Here is a 20432-nt window from a genome sequence, read left to right on the forward strand (position 1 = left end):
TGGGGGGAGGGACACACCCTAACATCTGCCCGTCCTCCCCCGCTCCGCCCACTCTGCACAGCAGACAGATGCTCTAAGTCCCAAGCGGCTTAGCCAGGAGTGGCTCCGGAGGAGATGGGGACAGAAGCAGCGGTGGCTGCACACAGCAGTGGAGCAAGGTGAAGGAGGGGAACCCTTGCTCCAGCGGAGTCACTTGGCTGGTTGTCCAACTGCCCCCCTGCAGTTTGGGCCCCTCTGTCCTCTCCAGATGCTGCTGCTCGCCTGGCTGCCTCCGTAAGCCCAGCTGACTCTCGGCAGTCAGGTGGGACTCAGGTACCAAACTCTGTGCCAAGCACCATCTTGAGTAGGTCGCCATGGGCTGCTGCCCAGCCCACCCGCCCCTAAAGCTGGCCCTGCATATGACTGTGAGTACTATGGCTAAACCAGCAGGGGAGAAATACACAGAAATTAAATTGGCCAGAGACAGAAATGTAGAAAAGCAGGAAAAAATGCCAGCAATGTGGCAACCAGCATTCAGGCAAATATATAGAAACTTTAATAAACCCAACTATTTTGCTAACGTGTACAGAAAAAGCAGAAGGGTGTCTGTATTAAGTACAGAAAAAAATTCCTGAAGTGAAAAGGAAGAACTGTTCCTAAGCTCAGTAATGGAGGAGGCTGAAAACTCAAAAGATTGGCTAATTAAAATGTGCACAAATGGCACTTACATGGCATACAAAATAGACACTGGGGCACAAGTAAATGTAATAAGAGAAACTGAAAAGGGGATACGTAAAAAGTACATAAAAGTGGGTACATTGAAAGAGTATGTGAAAGACTATAATGGAGGAACAATTCCAGAGTTGGGGCAGTGCACATTGATAGAAAGGGGAAATGATAAAACATGAGAGTTTGTGCTGGTACACAGAGGCAAGCAACCAGTCTTTGGCCTACACAGGTGTGAGTTCCTTGGTCTCAGAGAATATATGTTACAGATAGACAGAATGACAACACAGAACTAGGTGTGAAAGTATTAATAGAATTAAAGCATTAATATATGAAAATGGATTCTCAGGAAAAGGTGCCTCCCCATAACAAATGAGATACAGTTAAGAGTCAATTTAGAACCTGTGGGATGTGCTACATGAAAAATTCTACAAGTCTTAAGAAAGAGTCTAGAAGAAGAGCTGCAAAACAAGAGAGAAAGGTACCATTCGGTGAATAGAAGAACCAGCAGATTAGGGTTCACTTCTAAGTAATCACAGAGTGGAAAGGAGGCTCTGAATGGACCCTAAGGGGCCAAACAACACCATAAAAAGATAACACTTTCACTCGCCCACAAGAAACGAAATATTGTCTGAGATGGCCCGAGCCAAAACGTTCAGCAAATTAGGTGCATCAGCAGGATTCTAGCAGATCCCCTTAAACACTGGAGTTCCAAGAGCTGCACTTTAAATACACCATTTGGCAACTATGAAAGGCAGTCTTAGGAAGCAGTAATAGTTTTGGCTCCAGAAGTATTTCACTGTACAATGAGCCAGATGCTAGAGGATCTATCAGGAGTGAAAGTGTACAGTGATGACATAATAATTTGGGGGCAACACTGCCATTGAGCATCAGAAATGACTGAGGAGAGTAATGGAAATTGGGAGGGCTAATAATCTTAAACTGAATAAGGCCAAATAACAATTTTAAATAAGGAGAAAAAATACTTGGGAGAGTGACTGACCTCAAAAGGAATCTTGCCTGATAAAGATTCAGGGAATACTGAACATATTGAGACCTGAAGATAAAAAGGGAATTCAAAGGCATGGCATGTTGAATTATGTCAGCAAGTTCATACCTAAGTATGCAGCTTGTACAATTCACCAAAGACATCTCCTCCACATCATCGCTGAATGGGCATGAATGCCAGATCATGAAAGAGAGTTCATTAATTCAAAGCACATTATGACATCAGCTCCAGTGGTGCAATATTTTAACCCACTGAAAGACATCAAACTTTCTACAGATGCCTCAAAGGGAGGGCTGGGAGCAGTACTATTTCCATGTCATGGAACTGACTGGTTGCCAGTTTTGTATGCATCTAGGATATGAGAAGCCATAAAGATGAAGTACACACAAATTGAAAAAAAAAAGATATTAGGTCTCATATGTGGATATACAAGATTTCAAGACTTTCTCTATTGTTGTAGCTTCAAAGCAAAAACTGATCACCAACTACTGACTCACACACACACACACAAGACCTGGAGAAATACAATCCAGGGTACATAAAACACAAATGTATAATGTGACCCTGGAGCTCCAACCTGGAAGTCACTTAATAATGTCATATACAGACTCAAAACCATATGTTCCATCTCACAATGCACAGCCTGATAAACTTGAACAAGCAGTAAACATACAAATGAACATGATAAAAGGGTTATGTGCTGTATCTCCAAGCATAAGGGATGAACTGGAGACAGAAACAGCTAAAGATGAAATGCTGCAAACAGTGATACAAGCTATAAGTAAAGGGGTCGGGGGGAGGGAATCAACACTTCCCATCTGCCCATTCCCACTATAAAAATGAGCTTTCAGAGATCTCAGGATTGGTTTTGAGGGGACAGATCATGGTTCCCACAGTGATGAGCAGGAAAATATTGGAATGAATGCACGAAGAGAACATGGGAATGGCCAAACCAAAAAGGAGAGCTAGAAAAGTTATATTCTAGCCACAGATGAATAGTGACTTTAAAGAAACGTTGAGCTGGAGGAGAACATATCAGAAGTACAGAGATTCCCAGCAGAAAGAACCAATGATACCACATTAACAACTTGCAACTCCATGGGACAAAGTCAGAAATGATGTGTTCCACCTGGGAAGATATAATCACCTGCTTGTAATGGACTAGTTTAGCAATTTCCCAGAAGTAGTCATACCTGAAGATGCCACAGAAGCAACAGCTGTCAGGCACATTAAATCTGTATTTGCATGTCACGGAATTCCAAGAACAGTAATAACTGACAATGTTCCACAGTCCAAGAATAGGGATTTCCTGGACTTAGCTAAAATGTACAACTTTCATTATGAGACATCTAGTCCCAGATTCCTCAAACCAATGGATTAGCTGAATGTGGAGTATATATAGAAAAGAACTTGCTCAAAAAGAAAAAAGCTATGAATGCAAGTGAAGATCTATCTTTAGCACTACTCAACTATATAGCTACACCTGCTGAACTGTGAAAAGTCACCTGCTGCACTAATCTGCAACATATGTATAAATACTCAAATACCCGATATGGGACAAAAACAAAGGATAACTAAGGAGTCTGTGATAGTGACGAAAAGACTGGGACAGTAAAAACAGACAAAATATTACAATAAAGGAGAAAGACCTCTTTCACAGTTAAAAAACAAGGACCGAGTGAGACTTTGTCAAGATGGGCACTGGCCACCCAAAGCTACAGTGATCAAAGAGGAATCACCTTGCTCAAACTCTATGACCACAGATGAAAGCAAAATCTTATAAAGGAATTGTAAACATCTGCTCAAGACACCCGACAACTTGGCCAAGATAAGTGAAGTAAGAGAAGACGTACAAGTTGAAAACAATTCACAAACTGACCCTGTTATTGACAATGAGTCTGAACTGTTTACTACAGACAAGGACTTCCCTAAAGAGGGTTTGTACTACAGCAGATCAGAAAGGTTGCTGAAGTGCCCTAAGAGACTGATCAATATATGTTAAGGTTGTGTTAAAGCAACCTGAAGGTTTGTTAAATTAGTTATTGTATTTGTTATAGTTTGTTAGTTTAAATTAATACTGTTTTAGTTCAATCAGCAATTTAGAAAGGGATCTAAAAAAGAGAGGATGTGCTGTTGAATAAGTTCTCTGGGAAGTGTTGAGATGCTGCACTTCTTGCACACTTTTCATGCAGTCTTTAGGGTTTCCTGTGACACACTCCCTGTTGGGACCAGAAACAAAGAAGCCCAGGTCAGGGTAGTCGTAGGCTGCAAACACAGAGAGGAGTAGACAGTTTGTTATCCTATTCTGTAAATAGTTCCTATTCATAATAAAGAGTTCATATAAGAGTCTGCTCCTCATAAATATAATACATTGCCATCCAATTTATAAGTTCTCAGCCATTTTGATTTTATGAATATTTCACCGGTGCAGTGTACAGTTATAGTAAGGCATATAAATATGCCATGCCAAGAGTCCTAAACTACTGTGAAACTAGAGGTAATGCAACCAATCACCACCGTTTAGCTATGCCTAATTTGCATGCAGCAATTTCATTGGTTGTGTGAGAGAGACTGCACAGATGGTGGATTACTTGGACCACTTGTCACCCACGTGTAACAGCACAGGGTTTCAGCTACTAGTCCATGATAATGTTCCTGCTCTACTGAACTCCCTGCCCAACATTTTTTGCACTCTTAGCCAAACCTATTTTAACTGATTAATTAGGTGTTTTTTACTGGAGATAACACAAGGCCTTTAGAGATTCACATAGCAAAACAAATAAGATACAAATATAAAAATGTATGTAATGATTTAAATCAAGAAAGGGATTTACTCTGCAATTCTGGGAATATATATTCTATTATGCTAATATGTACCAAACCACATTTTCTAGGTAGTAAGGAAAGACTTGACATGCTGATACATATGTTCTCATATGTCTATTTTAAAAGAGAGTTGCTTTTGGTGTATGTGGACTTTTACATGAGCAGGACAGTAACTGCAGTTATCTATTGTCAAATTAGCTCTGAATCTTTTAACTTAAAAAATACTTAAAAAAAATATTCCCTCCACCAAAGTGACAAGTTTTTTCAGGGAGATTCTAATGCACTTGTCCCCCTTTTCTTCCACATTTAGGCTATAACTTACACTGCTCAGGGATGTGAATTAGCCCCCATCCCCACCTCCAAGTGACATAAGTTACACTGACCTAAGAACCAGTATGGACCTAAGAGCCGGTGGTGTTGGCAGGCAAGCTGGAGTAATGTCAATGGCAGAGCTCTCTCCCGTCGGCTTAGAGCGTCTGCACTAGTTGTCCTGCTGTAGGCTCTGTAGTGTAGCCATAGCCTAAGTCTGTGCTGACTTCCTCAGTTCCTTAAGCACAACCATCAAGCTGCTGGCTAAGAAATAGCAGAAAAAGCAGGGACTAAAAGGAGGGCTCTGTTGCAGGGGACTGCATAATCTTCCAGTATTTTTTCCTTTTATCATCTTGCTTTATGAACTTCACAGCCTTTCTTAACAATAACATTTTTGTTATGTTAAAAGGGTTATCAAAGCCCTTATGTGGATTTAAAAGATTATCAAAATAAACACTCAGCAGTTTGCTAACACTTGTTTACTATAAAACAGCCACTACAATCCTGCCTCTAAAGTGGCCAATTAAATTGCTTTTTTAAACCAGTGTAGCTACATTGGTGCAAAAGGTTAGCAAGTAACAGATTGCTACTTTGCTGTGGTGATCCCTAAGAGTAGGAATTTCCTTTCCCAGGACGTGTCTCAGCTCCTCCTTCACCACACTTAGAACAATATCAAAAAACATTTCTACTTATTTTTTTTGGTTGGTTGGTTGGTTGGCTTTTTTGTTCATTTGTTTTGTTTTGTTACAAGTCTTGACCCTTTAATATTAAATTTTTCCTCTTTCTAGTCAGGTCTAGTCTAGCCTCTCCCCCATTTATCTACAGGTGGTTTTTTTTTATTATTTAGATTGCTGTTGGTTATGACTGTGCAGCAATGGTAACTGGCAACTCATAGGTGAGCTCTTTCAGATATTGCACTATGTATTCTAAAAATTCACCTACACACTGTAATTTCCCCCATAGCTCAGTCAAAAGCCATTGATTGACCAGGCAAGTCATAGCATTTTTTTTTTTAAATTAAGGATACCTTAATAGTTTGAAAACAAACTAAGATCCTATATAGAACTGAGAGAAGATTGGAATTTCTGTCCTGGAGGAAATTCTGGTATTTCAACATTTGTTTTCATCCCAAAATGGGACAAACAGTCAAAATATCAAAAAAAATTGTGGAATTAAAAGATCTGGAAAATTTCAATTCGGATATGTCAAAATGTTTTGTTTTCAGTCGATTCGACATTAAACCACATCTGCCTAAGGTGCCATGGTGATCATGGGAGTTGTAGTTTGAGTGCCTTATGGCCTCATTTCACACTATGAGACCGGCTTCCTGCTTGAAATACATTTCCCATTTTGCTTTGTCTGCAAAATGTCAACTGGCTGACTAACTGAAGTTACTCAAAAGTTTGGAATGTCAGAAATAAATTGACAATGATGGATTAGCTGGCAGACTGCAAGAGAAATGGTCAAAGGTGCAACTTTTCACATGGATAGCATATATATTTCTCCAAAGCTGATGCTATCCCCTAGTATGGCTGGCAGGTGGCATTCTAGGATTAATGTGACCATTTCAACACTAGAAAGAACTAAGTATATCACATCAGCAATATAGTAAGTTTTTTCCCCTCAGTTTTCACAGACAAGGTCAGCTCCCAGACTGTTGCACTGGGCAGCACAGTATGGGGAGGAGGTGAGCAACCCTCAGTGATGAAAGAACAGGTTAAGGACTATTTAGAAAAGCTGGACATGCACAAGTCCATGGAACCGAATCTATGCATCCAAAAGTGCTGAGGGAGTTGGCTGATGTGATTGCAGAGCCATTGGCCATTATCTATGAAAACTCATGGCGATCGGGGGAAGTCCCAGACGATTGGAAAAAGGCAAATATAATACCCATCTTTTAAAAAGGGAAGGAGAAGAATCTGGGGAACTACAGCCTCACCTCAGTCCCTGGAAAAATTATGGAACCGGTCCTCAAGGAATCCATTTTGAAGCATTTGGAGGAGAGGAAGGTGATCAGGAACAGTCAACATGGATTCACCAAGGGCAAGTCATGCCTGACCAACCTGATTGCTTTCTATGATGAGAAAACTGGCTCTGTGGATATGGGGAAAGTGGTGGGGGGATATGGGGAAAGTGGTGATATATCTTGACTTTAGCAAAGCTTTTGATACGGTCTCCGAAAGTATTCTTGCCAGCAAGTTAAAAAGAGTATGGATTGCATGAATGGACTATAAGGTGGATAGAAAGCTGGCTAGATCGTCGGGCTCAATGGGTAGTGATCAACGGCTCGATGTCTAGTTGGCAGCCGGTATCAAGAGGAGTGCCCCAGGGGTTGGTCCTGCGGACAGTTTTGTTCAACATCTTCATTAATGATCTGGATGATGGGATGGATTGCATCCTCAGCAAGTGCGTGGATGACACTAAGCTGCGGGGAGAGGTAGATATGCTGGAGGATAGGGATAGGGTCCAGAGTGACCTAGACAAATTGGAGGATTGGGCCAAAAGAAATCCGATGAGGTTCAACAAAGACAAGCGCAGAGTCCTGCACTTAAGATGGAAGAATCCCATTCACTGTTACAGGCTGGAGACCAACTGGATAAGCAGCAGTTCTACAGAAAAGGAACTGGGGATTACGGAGGACAAGAAGCTGGATATGAGTCAACAGTGTGCCCTTGTTGCCAAGAAGGCCAATGGCATATTGGGCTGATTAGTAGGAGAATAGCCAGCAGATCAGGAAGTGATTATTCCCCTCTATTCAACATTGGTGAGTCTACACCTGGAGTATTGTGTCCAGTTTTGGGCCCCCCACTACAGAAAGGATGTGGACAAATTGGAGAGAGTCCAGCAGAGGGCAACAAAAATATTAGAGGACTGGAACACATGACTTATGAGGAGAGGCTGGGGAAACTGGGATTGGATAGTCTGCAGAAGAGAAGAATGAGCGGGGATTTGATAGCTGCTTTCAACTACCTGAAACGGGGTTTCAAAGAGGATGGAACTAGACTGTTCTCAGAGATAGTAGATGACAGAACAAGGAGTAAAGGTCTCAAATTGCAGTGGGGGAGGTTTAGGTTGGATATTAGGAAAAACTTTTTCACTAGGAGGGTGGTGAAGCACTGGAATGCGTTACCTAGGGAAGTGGTGGAATCTCCATCCTTAGAGGTTTTTAAGGCCCGGTTTGACAAAGCCCTGGCGGGGATATTTAGTTGGGGATTGGTCCCGCTTTGAGCATGGGGTTGGCCTAGATGACCTCCTGAGGTCTCTTCCAACCCTAATCTTCTATGATTCTATAAGCTTGGAATTTTAAAGTCAATATGAAATACTAAGTTCCACTAACTGTGCTGCAAAACCAAGCTGCCTAGCTGACCTATAAGGAATTTTAAATGGGATGTGGAAAAGAAAGACAGTGGGTTTGTAACTTTTTTTATTTTACTCTTTCTGATTTATAAAGAAGAAACAAAATCTTGAAAGAATTCATACGCACATTAGAAATTCAAGATTTGTCTACCGTATTTCCACCTGAAGTCTTCCTGGATGACTAGAGAACTAGTTTAACATCACCAGTAAATGAAGTGAAATCTGAACAACTGGGAGAAGGGGTTTTTAGTCAGTCAATCAGTTTTAAACTAGTTGTTTTTGTTAATACCTTTTTAATTCAAAGGTGGTGGCAAACAGTTGAGAAGAAAAATATCCTTGTTAAAAATACAAATTTCATCATCCCTGTAATTAAGGGCTAAGATATTCCAGTCCTCTGGTTGTCCAAGTAGAGGAGAGATTTGTTTTTCCTCAAATTTTAGCAAAATACAAGTAGGGGGAAAAAACAACAACAAAATACACAAACAAAACAAAACAACATAAAACAGCAAACAGCTCACCTCCACACCTTTCAGTTGCTCTGAATATATCCTAAAGAAACAAAAAAAATGACAGTACCAATTTTCCCCCATCATTCCCTGTTACAAATTATTTAAGTGGTTTGGAAAACTACAAGTTGCCGTGACAATTTCATTAGCAGAGATACAAATGAGAGGTCTACAAGGGACTGTTACAAGTGCACAATTAAATTTCTTCTACTCACCCCCTATCCATCCAGCCATAGGTCATCTGTTTGGCTAGGGGATTCCTTTAAGTAGGGGTGACAAGGAGAGTCATCATGGAAAAAATAGTTATGTTCTGCATTTTTGGCAAAAAATAGCATCAAGCTATATAGCAACTTACTTTTGGCCTAACTTGAGTGAGAGCACATTTTGTTGCCACAATCAAAGCTTTATTTTTCCACTGGCTCATCAAACCACATACTAATGTGTCTTTATTAATTTGGGCTATTCTATGTTATATATATTTGACCATTAATTATGAACCCTAATATAAAAACCAATACGTTACAGCACAAATCTTCATAAATTTTACAATACTATTGTATTTTAAATTCCTTAAAATATTTTGCTTATTATAAAACAAATCCTTGAGCTGGCTGTTTCAGACAGTTTGCACAGTTAAAGAAAATTATGATTCAAATGAAACTTCTCACCTGAATCAGCTCAGAAATGTAGGCCAAACCCTTTGAAAACGAACAAAGGCCAAGTTCTGCTCTTCATGACAAACACTGTGGAGCTGCAGGTCAGGATCCTCAGCCCCAGCCAGCCCGGGTGCCCATGCAATAGGTTTTGGCCACTACCTCAGGATACGGAGGAGAATGGTGGGTGTGGCCTGCTGCTCCGCACTACACAGGGTTTTGGTTCACTAGCTTCACACTGTATGGAAACCCACTCTTCATGCCCACAGCCCAACTTTCTAGGGTGAGCTGCACAGAACTCCATGGGACACAGGAAAAGTCCACCTGCATAGGGTCTCTTGTTTTTATCTTGCATGTCACTGCAGAAAGTTTTAAGCTGTTTTGGGCCATACGTGCCCGTGTAGAGAGCACCACAATTCGGTCCTACAGAATGAATTTGCTTCACACAAAAACAGAGTAACAAATATACAGCCAATCGGTTAAATAGGATCAGTAAATTGTGGGGAACTATGCATGTTTAGTGGTTACACGTAGCATGACAGACACTCACATTGGGGCAGGATCTTGCGAGAAACTCCCTTTTTCAGCCATTGCAGGGAGAAATCACCAAGACAACATTACTTGGTGTCCAAAGCAGGTGCACACAAACCTCCACATTCTCCTCTTGTCAATGCAATCTATAGATTAGCACCACAGTTAGCCTTAAAAGAGAGGGTAATTACAAAACGGAGGCTAGATTTAGGGATTTAAATGAAGGAACAATAAAGACCCAGACTGGAGAACTGCACAGTATATGACTTTTGCAAGTCTACCAGGAACATTTGCATACACATAAAACAACTGTCCACAGCCTAAGGGCTACAAGAGAATGAAAAGAAACATAATATAATGCAACGTAGGAAATAACTACCTTCAATGCTCTGTGGACCCACTAGATTCATAGCCTGGTGTGCTGGATATTCTACTCGGGGTCTGGCAATGCCCAATTGTTCCATAACCCCATGAAGGAGTCTTTGAATATCTGCTTCAGAAACTCTATCTGGGGTCCTAGGACTGTGACTAGAAGCCAATGCCAATCCAAATGCTAGCAAAAATACGATGTTACAAAGCAACGTAGTTGTCATTCTGGTGGCCATTTTTAACCTGTGAAAATAAAATACATTAAATAGATGATAAATGATAAAGTGAGTAAAATATTGAATGCATATCTCAAAAGAACTTGTCGGGTAAGCTGCCATTATCAGCTAAAAGAATTTTTCAAACAGGGAGGAAAAATTTTGGGGGAGAAAATTTTGGGAGTCAGTAAACTGTTAATTTTTGCACAGCATTGATTCATAGCATTTATTAATTACCTTTCTGCCATGATAAAACAAAACAGACCCACTGATTCACTTTGGAAAACTGAAGGGTTAAAAGTCAGCTAGATATAGTTATAATGCATGGTTCTTCCTTCTCCCCTGTTTTAATTTAGTATTTTAAAGTATGTCATAAAGCTACAGTAGGAATACTAGGAATTGCTCTGTTTTGTGCTGTGCTTTTCAAACTTTACTCTTCCACTTGCTCTAAGAAATAAAATACTCCCAGGTTTGTTTTTTTTTTTTTTAAAGGGGTTGGATAACATTTTGATCTCCATCGCAGATTGACAACCCATCACACACGCTCCCTCTCTCTCATTTCTCCCCATCTAGAACAAACAGGCTTCATTTATTCCACTAGACTACGTTTCACCAAATGGCCGCTCTGCTTGCATGAGACAGGCACAGAATCCAGTCATGACCACCTGTCATTCTCTTTATAGGGCTACATTTTAAACAACCTGTTTGTCCTTTTTGGTCAGCTGCTGTCATAGGAAAATGGATTTATTGGCGTATTTTGGTTATGCTAATGAAAGTCTATATTATTCACTTGCCCTGCTTTTCCAAGCCAGAGACTTAAAGATCTGTTTCTCCCTTTATGGTATTTTTCCTTAATATAATAATGTACAGTAAAGTGACCTTGAGCCCTGAGGTAATGGCAAAAAAAATCCCACCTAAAAAAGCTGGAGAGAGGGAGAGAGAGAGAGAGAGATCCTGCTCCCTGTGTGTGGCTCCAGAATGCCCCACATCCCTGCTCTGTCACTTGATCTCCAGGAGATCTTCACCCCACTCACTAGCAGCAAGCTGGGGCACTGGAAAGAAAAATGGATCCTTTCGGGCTACTAGATAGATAAGCGGTAATAAATCTGCCTTCCTCCTGTGTGTGTGGCCGTGTCACGCACACACAGCCCTGTGCCCCTCCTCTCCGGCCCCGAAAGCCCCCCACCCTCGCGGAGTACTCCCTGTACGCAGAGCGAACCCCCTCCGCAGGGCTGAGCGGCATCGGGGTATCAAACACCTGCCCCCCGCGCCCCTGCAAGCCGCCGTGGAGGCCGCCCCGGCTGAGGCACGGGCCAGACGCGCGGCACTCACCGCCCGGCGCTGCGCTGGGGAAGGCGAGCTCTCGCTGGGCAGATGTGGGGTGGCACCGGCTGACTGAAGCGCCGAGCAGAAGGAGGCGGCGGCCTGTGCTGTGCCCATTCATGCGCAGTCCCAGCCCTCTTCCCCCGCCTTGCTTTGCCCCTGCGGCAGGTGCGGGGGGAAGGTGGTCATGTCAGCAGCATCCATTGCAGCGAGCAGCTGCCGCGCAGCGACGAGGCATGGCCGGGCCCCCTCTCCGCCCACAGGGCCGCCTAGGCACCCAGCACCCTCTATACACAACACCGCGTGTGGGTCACACACGCCCCAGACACACAAAAGCTGACCTCCCACAGTTACCTACCCAACACGGTGAAGTGTGCGTATAGTTCCTACATACAGCCCCCCCAACCCCCCATGATGTGCTTTCACACACAGGGACTGCACAGTGCAAACATAACACAGACCAGTAGGTGAAAATCTGAACAAACTAGACGGGGCGGAGGGTGTTAAAGGGCAACTTTTTGCTCTCTCTGAGACTGAAAGGGACACCCATAAATCTCCTGGACGATTCGGCAAGCCATGTTCAACCGCTCTTCAAGTGGGTTTGAACGGAAAGACCATGCTGCTGCTAAACAGGTTAGGTAATCAGCAACCCAGAGTGCCTCAAGGGAAAACAGCCAGGCCATGTAGGTGGAAGAAGCCAGGGTAAGAGACACCCTAAAAAACTCCTCTCTAAACAGATCTAACTGTAATGGGAAAGCAGATGGCAAAAGTAGCCTGGAAGGTGTTTATGGGATAACTTATCTACAGAAAGAGTGAACAATTATTTAAATTGGACTTTTCCCACATTCCCAATTAGGTTTTTTGACTAACAGTTGTTCAGAATCGATTTCCTGCCTGTAACTCGGTAGGGGACAACCATACAAAGTGACTGTTGATGTGAGTGCTGTAGAAGCCGGTGCCTTGGCTGAGCAAATTTGTAGAGTCACCTATCATGGAGGACACAATTGCATCTGATTAAAGTATAGTTGCAGTGTTGTTGTAGCCATGTTGGTCCCAAGATATTAGAAAGAGAAAGCAAGTGAGGTAATATTTTTTTAATCGAATCAACTTCTGTTTGTGAAATAGACAAACTTTCAAGCAACTCAGCGCTCTTCTGCAGGTCTGATTAAAGTAGCAAGATTGAGTGATAAAATTCAAAGGAAGGTTTGGCTAAATGAAGACCTTCATCATTTATTTGTGTGCTTGAAGAATAGTAACTATTTAAAAAGTGAGTTTACAATGTACAACACCATCCTTACCTGAGGAATAAGAGCACCTAATTGTTCACCCAGAGCAAAGAACATCTCCAAAGAGAACTAGCCTCAGCAGCTGTGCTCCACACTTCTGGTGTTTTGTTTTTTAAGATATACTTTGATCAATGCACTTATCCCTTCCAGGGATCTGCTTCAGCTGGGTAGTTTCTTATGCTTTACATGAGGGCCATGAGACTTTCAACAGGATGTTTTCAAAATCCTGCTCTACCACTTTCAACATCAGTGGTTGCCTCACTAGTTCTCTCAGGCTAGGGTACAATGAAGAACTTTTCCAAGTTATTTACACATTCTGCTTGGTTAAAGAAGTAAACTCACAACTGTCAGGGTCAGAGTAACTCCAGGATGAATGTTAAAAGAAATTACAGATGATGACAAAGTAACTGGGGGGAAATAGGTCTCACTAACACAGTAACAATATTTGCCACAGTGAATGTGAATTTATGCCTTTTGCAGAAGAGATATTTTCCAATAGTCAAACTGAACACACATTTAGTAGAGATAAACTAGACATTAAAACAGGAGAATGTCTTGCTTAAGCCCCAGAGTAATTCACAAACAAGGGGAAGATAGGCATTCAGTGGACTAAGTCATGTGTGTGGTCCAGTCCAGTAGGCATGCTCATAGGCTACTTACTGGCTCAAGTCCCGTTAAAATCAAGGGGAAACCATACACCCTATAACCTTTACCCCAGCCATTAGAGCACTCACCTGGGATGTGAGACCCAGGTGCAATTCTTCTTTCTGCCAGCAGGGGAGAAAGAATTTGAAGAGGGTTCTGCTACCTTCTAGCTAGATGTCCTAACACCTGGACTACATACAGAGTCAGTATCATGCTCACTCTTTCTGCCTCAATGACTGTTTAAGTATAATATCTACAGTCGTTCAGGCAGAGAGAGAGACTCTGCAGTGCAGTGGTTAGGGCACCTACTGGGGAAGTAGGAGAGCCCAAGTCCAGTCCCCCAGCACCACTCTACCATTAAACAGGAGACTGAGGGAACTTCCCACAGCTAAGTGGTTAATGCCCTTGCCTAAGAGGTGGGAGATCCCTATTCAAACCTTCTCCCTAACTCTGGCAGAGACGGGGGTGGGGGGGGAATTGAAATTGGGTCTCCCCCTTGCCCAGGGAAGTGCTTTAACCACTGGGCTGAAAGTTATGAGGCATTAGCACCACCTCCTCCTCCTTCTCTGGCCACTTTGTGCAAATCAAGGTAGGCACCTAACTCATTCCCTCACAGAGCAGCTCAGGCAGCTGGTTCCCATTCCCAGATCGGTGAGCAGACACAGTCACATCCCTACAGCCTGAATTTACACACCTGTCTTTGAGAGAGGTGCAGGGTTTGCATACACCCTTGCTATCAGCATCTCCTATTGGCCGGGTTAGGCAGAGAGTCTCCTGACATGCTGGCTTTTGTGGATTGCATTCTGAGGCACCTCTCTCCCTATTCATTGCATAGGGAACCTAGGCACCTAATTCAGGCTTGCTGGATCACAGTGTTGTCCCTGTGATTTTTTCTAGGTGCCTAAAAGTTAGGCACTGTGATACTCAGCACTGCAACACCCAAGTCCCTTTGGGGATCTAACCCCTAATGTTTCAGGAAAGTGTAAAACCGGGTTTTATGCTTAGTTGTAGAGTAAGATGGCCACAGTTAGCCCTCTTCATGTAAGTGGCAACTTTTTAATAAAAGTCTGCTTGTTGGCTACATTGCACCGTTTACATAAAGGAGTTTTACTCCATGAACTTTCAAATGGTTCTTCAAAAATAATGGGTAGTTGTAAAAAGCTAATCATAGCTCAGTTACTCTGTACACCAGTGCTCCCAAAATTGTGGGGCACAAACCCCTACGGAGGGCATGGAGGAACATGGGGGACGGGGGCATGGCAGGGCCCAGGACAACCACCACATAGGAGGAAGGCCCTGCTCTGCCCTTAGTTCCTCTCCAGCCCCACTCCTGGCCACGGCCCTGCTCCCAGCCCCAGGCAGGCACAGACAACTTCACTACTGGTAATGGGGGGCTGACACTAGCGTACACTAATTAGCACAGACAATAAGGTAAAACAAGTGCATAATTTAGGTCAACAACTGATGGAAGGTTGGAGTAGTTGAGGCTTTGTACCATTACATAAATGCATTAAGTACAATTCTGCACCTACACAGGCCCAGCTGGTCAGTGATTCCAGGATTTACATGGCAAAGCACAACCACAACAGAGGGAGCTGAGTAGGAAGACTTGTGGAGAGAGGTAACATATCCATGATGCGAAGCAAATAAAAAGGACATTAGCCTTGTATAATTATATATATATAATATATAATATATAATTATATATATAATTGTATAATGCATCTATTTCTTGATTAGTACCCAAGGAAATGGCAGAAGCCCAAGATTACTTAAATCTTAACTGGACAAAGAGTAGATCTCAGTCCTGCAGTGGAGAGGGGAGTACATGATGTGACAGAGTTTTTCGCAGCCAATTTATGTGGTTCTATAGTATTTTGCATGTAATGGCATTAAATGTGAAATTAGTGCATTAATTCTAATAGAATCCTACAAAACTCCATGTGAAATGGGAAATTTGAGGGAGAGTGGTAATTTGGTAGAGTGAATATGGAAGTGTCCTTATATTTGTGGAGTATTCTGGATATTGAGATAAGAAAGGCCTTTGGGGTGAGGGATGGGTATTACCATGGCCCCTAGAGCCTGCCCTGAAGGTCCTTATTTGCCTGTCCAGCTACAACTCCTTGATGGCTACCTTAGACTAGCTAAGCGCATGAAACAATGTTGCCACAGGCAAAAGACTCTGGCAGTGTGGTTGTGAAGGTTTAGGTCACTCAACCTCCATAGTTGGAGGCACAGCATGAATAGTGTACCAAGATGTTTTGCCATACTTCCATTGACTTATTTTAATTTTCTTTTGGGGGCAGGTTGTGTTGTATGGAGGGTCCTACCTTTCCCCTAAGGAAGCATGGGGGAATTTGGTTCAGCTCACAAACCTTCTCACAGGTGGTGAGGTAGGCATCTATATCTCCCCCCCTCCTGGAATGGGGCTAACAATTTAGCATCTATTGCCCCTGCAAGGTGGGCACCCCCACGGTTTCTCCCCGCTTACCGTTCTCTGTTGTCTCTCATTCCTCTGCTTCTCCATGTGCAGTTCAAGCTGTTGCTGCTTTTCATGTTCCTTGTTCATTTTCCCACTCTCTACTAGTAACCAGGGCCTCAATCTCTAGACTCTGCTTCTCTACATAGAGCCTCTCTGCATCTAGCTTTAGCCTTTGCCACTCCAACGCCAGAGATGGGGAACTGGCCCATGCAGACACCTGGCTGCTGTGGCTACTAGTTGCTGTTCTTGGGCTCTCTCAGACTCTTGCCTGGGGTGGACCTCAGCTCTGGGCCCAATTATTCTGCTTCAGCCATGCAATCATCTGTGCCTTAACCTCCCAATACTTAAGCCTCTCCCCCGCACAGCTCAGCAATGTCCTTCTTAGGGAAGTGGGTATAGGCCATTTTCTTGCTGTATCCTCCGTTTTTACTGCTGCAAGTCACTTGTTGCAAAATACTCTCGGTGCACCAGCTTTTGTTTCCAGTCACATCCACAGGGTCTAGTCTATACCTCAGCTTATCACCAATCTTTTGGGAGTGACCGCTTTTTTGTGTCAGGCCCCAAGAACCTACACTGTTCCATAGGGGTTGGACTGTGGCCTCTAAGACTCAGACTGGATCTTTGGTGCCAGAGATCCTTGTTTCTCTTTGTGGCTTCCTGCAGCTAATCCAGACCCCTGCACTGGGCAGCACAGCATAAGGAGGAGGTAAGCAGCCTTCTGTGGAGAAAAATGGTTCAGGACTATTTAGAAAAGCTGGATAAGCACAAATCCATGGGGCCAGATGTGCTGCATCCAAGAGTGCTAAAGGAGTTGGCAGACGTGATTGCAGAGCTATTAGCCATTATCTCAAAAATTCATGGCAATTGGGGGAGGTCCCAGAAAACGGGAAAAAGGCTAATGTAGTGCCCATCTTTAAATCAGGGAAGGAGGAGGATCTGGGGAACTACAGACCAGTCAGCCTCACCTCAGTCCCTGGAAAAATCATGGAGCAGGTCCTCAAGGAATCAATTCTGATGCACTCAGAGGAGAGGAAAGTGATCAGGAACAGTCAGCATGGATTCACCAAGGGCAAGTCATGCCTGACTAACCAATTGCCTTCTCTGATGAGATAACTGGCTCTGTTGATGAGGGGAAAGCAGTGGATGTGTTATTCCCGGACTTCAGCAAAGCTTTTGATATGGTCTCCCACAGTATTCTTGCCAGCAAGTTAAAGAAGTATGAGCTGAATGAATGGACTATAAAGGTAGATAGAAAGCTGGCTAGATCGTCGGGCTCAATGGGTAGTGATCAATGGCTCCATGTCTAGTTGGCAGCCGGTATCAAGTGGAGTGCCCCAAGGGTCGGTCCTGGGGCCGGTTCTGTTCAATATCTTCATTAATGATCTGGAGGATGGCGTGGACTGCACCCTCAGCAAGTTTGCAGATGACACTAAACTGGGAGGAGTGGTAGATACGCTGGAGGATAGGGATAGGGTCCAGAGTGACCTAGACAAATTGGAGGATTGGGCCAAAAGAAATCCGATGAGGTTCAACAAAGACAAGCGCAGAGTCCTGCACTTAGGATGGAAGAATCCCATTCACTGTTACAGGCTGGAGACCAACTGGATAAGCAGCAGTTCTACAGAAAAGGAACTGGGGATTACAGAGGACAAGAAGCTGGATATGAGTCAACAGTGTGCCCTTGTTGCCAAGAAGGCCAATGGCATATTGGGCTGATTAGTAGGAGAATTGCCAGCAGATCAGGAAGTGATTATTCCCCTCTATTCAACATTGGTGAGTCTACACCTGGAGTATTGTGTCCAGTTTTGGGCCCCCCACTACAGAAAGGATGTGGACAAATTGGAGAGAGCCCAGCAGAGGGCAACAAAAATGAATAGGGGACTGGAACACATGATTTATGAGGAGAGGCTGAGGGAACTGGGATTGTTTAGTCTGCAGAAGAGAAGAATAAGGGGGGGATTTGATAGCTGCTTTCAACTACCTGAAAAGGGGTTCCAAAGAGGATGGATCTAGACTGTACTCAGTGGTAGCAGATGACAGAACAAGGAGTAATGGTCTCAAGTTGCAGTGGGGGAGGTTTAGGTTGGATATTAGGAAAAACTTTTTCACTAGGAGGGTGGTGAAGCACTGGAATGCATTACTTAGAGAGGTGGTGGAATCTCCTTCCTTTGAGGTTTTTAAGGTCAGGCTTGACAAAGCCCTGGCGGGGATAATTTAGTTAGGGATTGGTCCTGCTTTGAGCAGAGGGTTGGACTAGATGACCTCCTGAGGTCCCTTCCAACCCTGATATTCTATGATTCTATAAGGAGGCTTATACTGTATCTCTTCAATGCTCCCAGTATTTACAGCGACACAAGCAGCCATTCCAAAACAAGGTAACTATTTATTAGTCACCCAGCATAATGAACCTGAAAAGGTTATCAAAGAGAGGCAGCAGTTATGCCATAGCCCATCCTACCCAAGCTGTGATGGACTCCATCCCTGGCTTTGTCTCCTTTCCCCCTGTGCCCAGGTCAGAGCTTCCAGCCTCTTCCAGAAGCCTATTCTTTATCATCCCCTGGTCACAGTTCAGTCCTTTCTTCCCTAGGCTGGACCCTACTGAGTTCACATTCTCCCCCCCCCCCCCCCCCAAGCTTCCTGCTATCATCATCATCATCATCGGTAATCCCTCGAAAAAGTTATTTTTCCTTCCTTCTCTCTCTTTTTAGCTTTGAGGGCAAGGCACTTCTCAAAACGGGCTACTGCCTGATGGAGGATGTGATGCCACTGGGATCGGTTGGTGGCTTGCTCCTCCCAGCTTGTGACAGCCACATCAGTTTTCTTGAGATACGCTTTCAGGGTGTCCTTGTAGCATTTCCTTTGACCACCATGGGATCTCTGACCATGTGTGAGCTAAGAGTAGAGGGCTTGTTTTGGGAGGCAAGAGTCTGGCATCTGCACACAATATCCAACCCAACAGAGTTGGTGCATGAGGATCATTGCTTCAATGCTGGTGACCTTGACTTCACTGAGGATGCTGGCATTAGTGCAGCGATCTTCCCACTTGATGCAAAGGATCTTCCACAGGCATCATTGGTGATACCTCTCTAGACTCTTGAGGATCTGTTGATGGGTCACCCAGGTTTCGCATCCATAAAGGAGTGTAGGAATAACAATTGTTTTATACACCTGGATCTTGGTGTCCTGCCATAGATCCTGCTATTGAGTGTCAATTCATAAATCATTGGAGCTAGCATTGTCTCTTTGGATGCCTTGTTGATCTGGATTGGTTTCAGCCACTTCCTTAACAACTCATTCACTCCCACTCATGTCTGCCCTGACAGGGGCCCCATTTAGGGAGGGCAGGGGTGCACCCACCCCCCCACCTGCAGAGTTTTGTACCAGAGGTCTGCTTGTAGGCCAAGCCCCAGCCCCAGGCAGAGCTCTTACCTGAAGCACAGTGCAGCAAGGTCCCTTCCTCCTGAAGTCCGGGTTCTCCAGCTACTGCCACTGTGGTCAATTTCTTCTGCTGCGTTAGCTCATCCACCCTGCCTGCCTCCACCAATCAGCTGCTGAGATGATATGGAGTGACTTAACTGACCTGGGGCAAAGAGAAGGGGGGTGGTCCCTGGGAGGGGTGTGCTCAGGGCCTCTGCGGGTGGGGAAGGCAAGGACGGGGTCACTCAGCGTGAGAGCAGGAGCACAGGGGCTCCAGTGGTGGTGGTGGGAATAACACAGGGCCTCCAGGCTTGGGGAGGGGGAAAGAGAGTCATTCTCCAAGGAAAGGGAGAGGTGAGGGCATATGGCTGTGCCCTGAGGGAGGGACCAATGAGTGTGGGAGGAGCAGATGAGGGGGAACAGTTCCTGGGGCAAGGATCCTCAGAGTGGGGAGCTAGGAGCAGCTAAGTGGGTCTTGGAGTCAGTTTACCCTCAAAGAAGCAGGGAGTACCCCCCCCCCCACCTCTCCCTGAGAATAGACTGAGGGCAGACCTTTCTGGTCCACAGTTGTCATGGCCAGCAGTGGTTGCAGCTTCAAGGACAGGTATGTGTCCGTGCTGTGCGTCAGCTTCTGCCACCAGGGGCTGAGCTTGCAGAGGGGATGAAGGCTGTGCTGCTGGCCAACACAAAGATTGATCTGTAATCCACCAGCATCCCACACCCAGGTAAGTCCCCTTCAGCTACCACTAATGGGCATCTCAACAGCTGACTAATGTTATAGTAGCCCCCAAAGACCTTA

At 44.2% G+C, this 20432-nt stretch overlaps 1 protein-coding gene and 1 long non-coding RNA gene across 2 annotated transcripts in view; both read right to left on the reverse strand.

The window, feature by feature from the left end:
- LOC140913109 (neuroendocrine protein 7B2) overlaps window positions 1–20432 on the reverse strand; it is a 96127-nt gene that overhangs the window by 44298 nt on the left and 31397 nt on the right. Inside the window, exons 1-2 of the mRNA XM_073348847.1 lie at window positions 11813–12182; window positions 10276–10508 (exon numbers count right to left, since the gene is read on the reverse strand). Coding sequence (XP_073204948.1) covers window positions 10276–10501 — 226 coding nt within the window. The 5' untranslated portion in view covers window positions 10502–10508; window positions 11813–12182. Of the gene's footprint in view, window positions 1–10275; window positions 10509–11812 lie in introns of the transcript that reaches the window.
- Window positions 8722–10268, reverse strand: LOC140913110 (uncharacterized). Its single transcript, XR_012159475.1, has 3 exons — window positions 9381–10268; window positions 8928–8972; window positions 8722–8755 (listed from the first exon to the last, which is right to left on the reverse strand). It is a non-coding gene; the product is annotated as an uncharacterized lncRNA (long non-coding RNA).

Source organism: Lepidochelys kempii, chromosome 6, assembly GCF_965140265.1.
Source record: "Lepidochelys kempii isolate rLepKem1 chromosome 6, rLepKem1.hap2, whole genome shotgun sequence".
Taxonomy (NCBI): Eukaryota; Metazoa; Chordata; order Testudines; family Cheloniidae; genus Lepidochelys; species Lepidochelys kempii.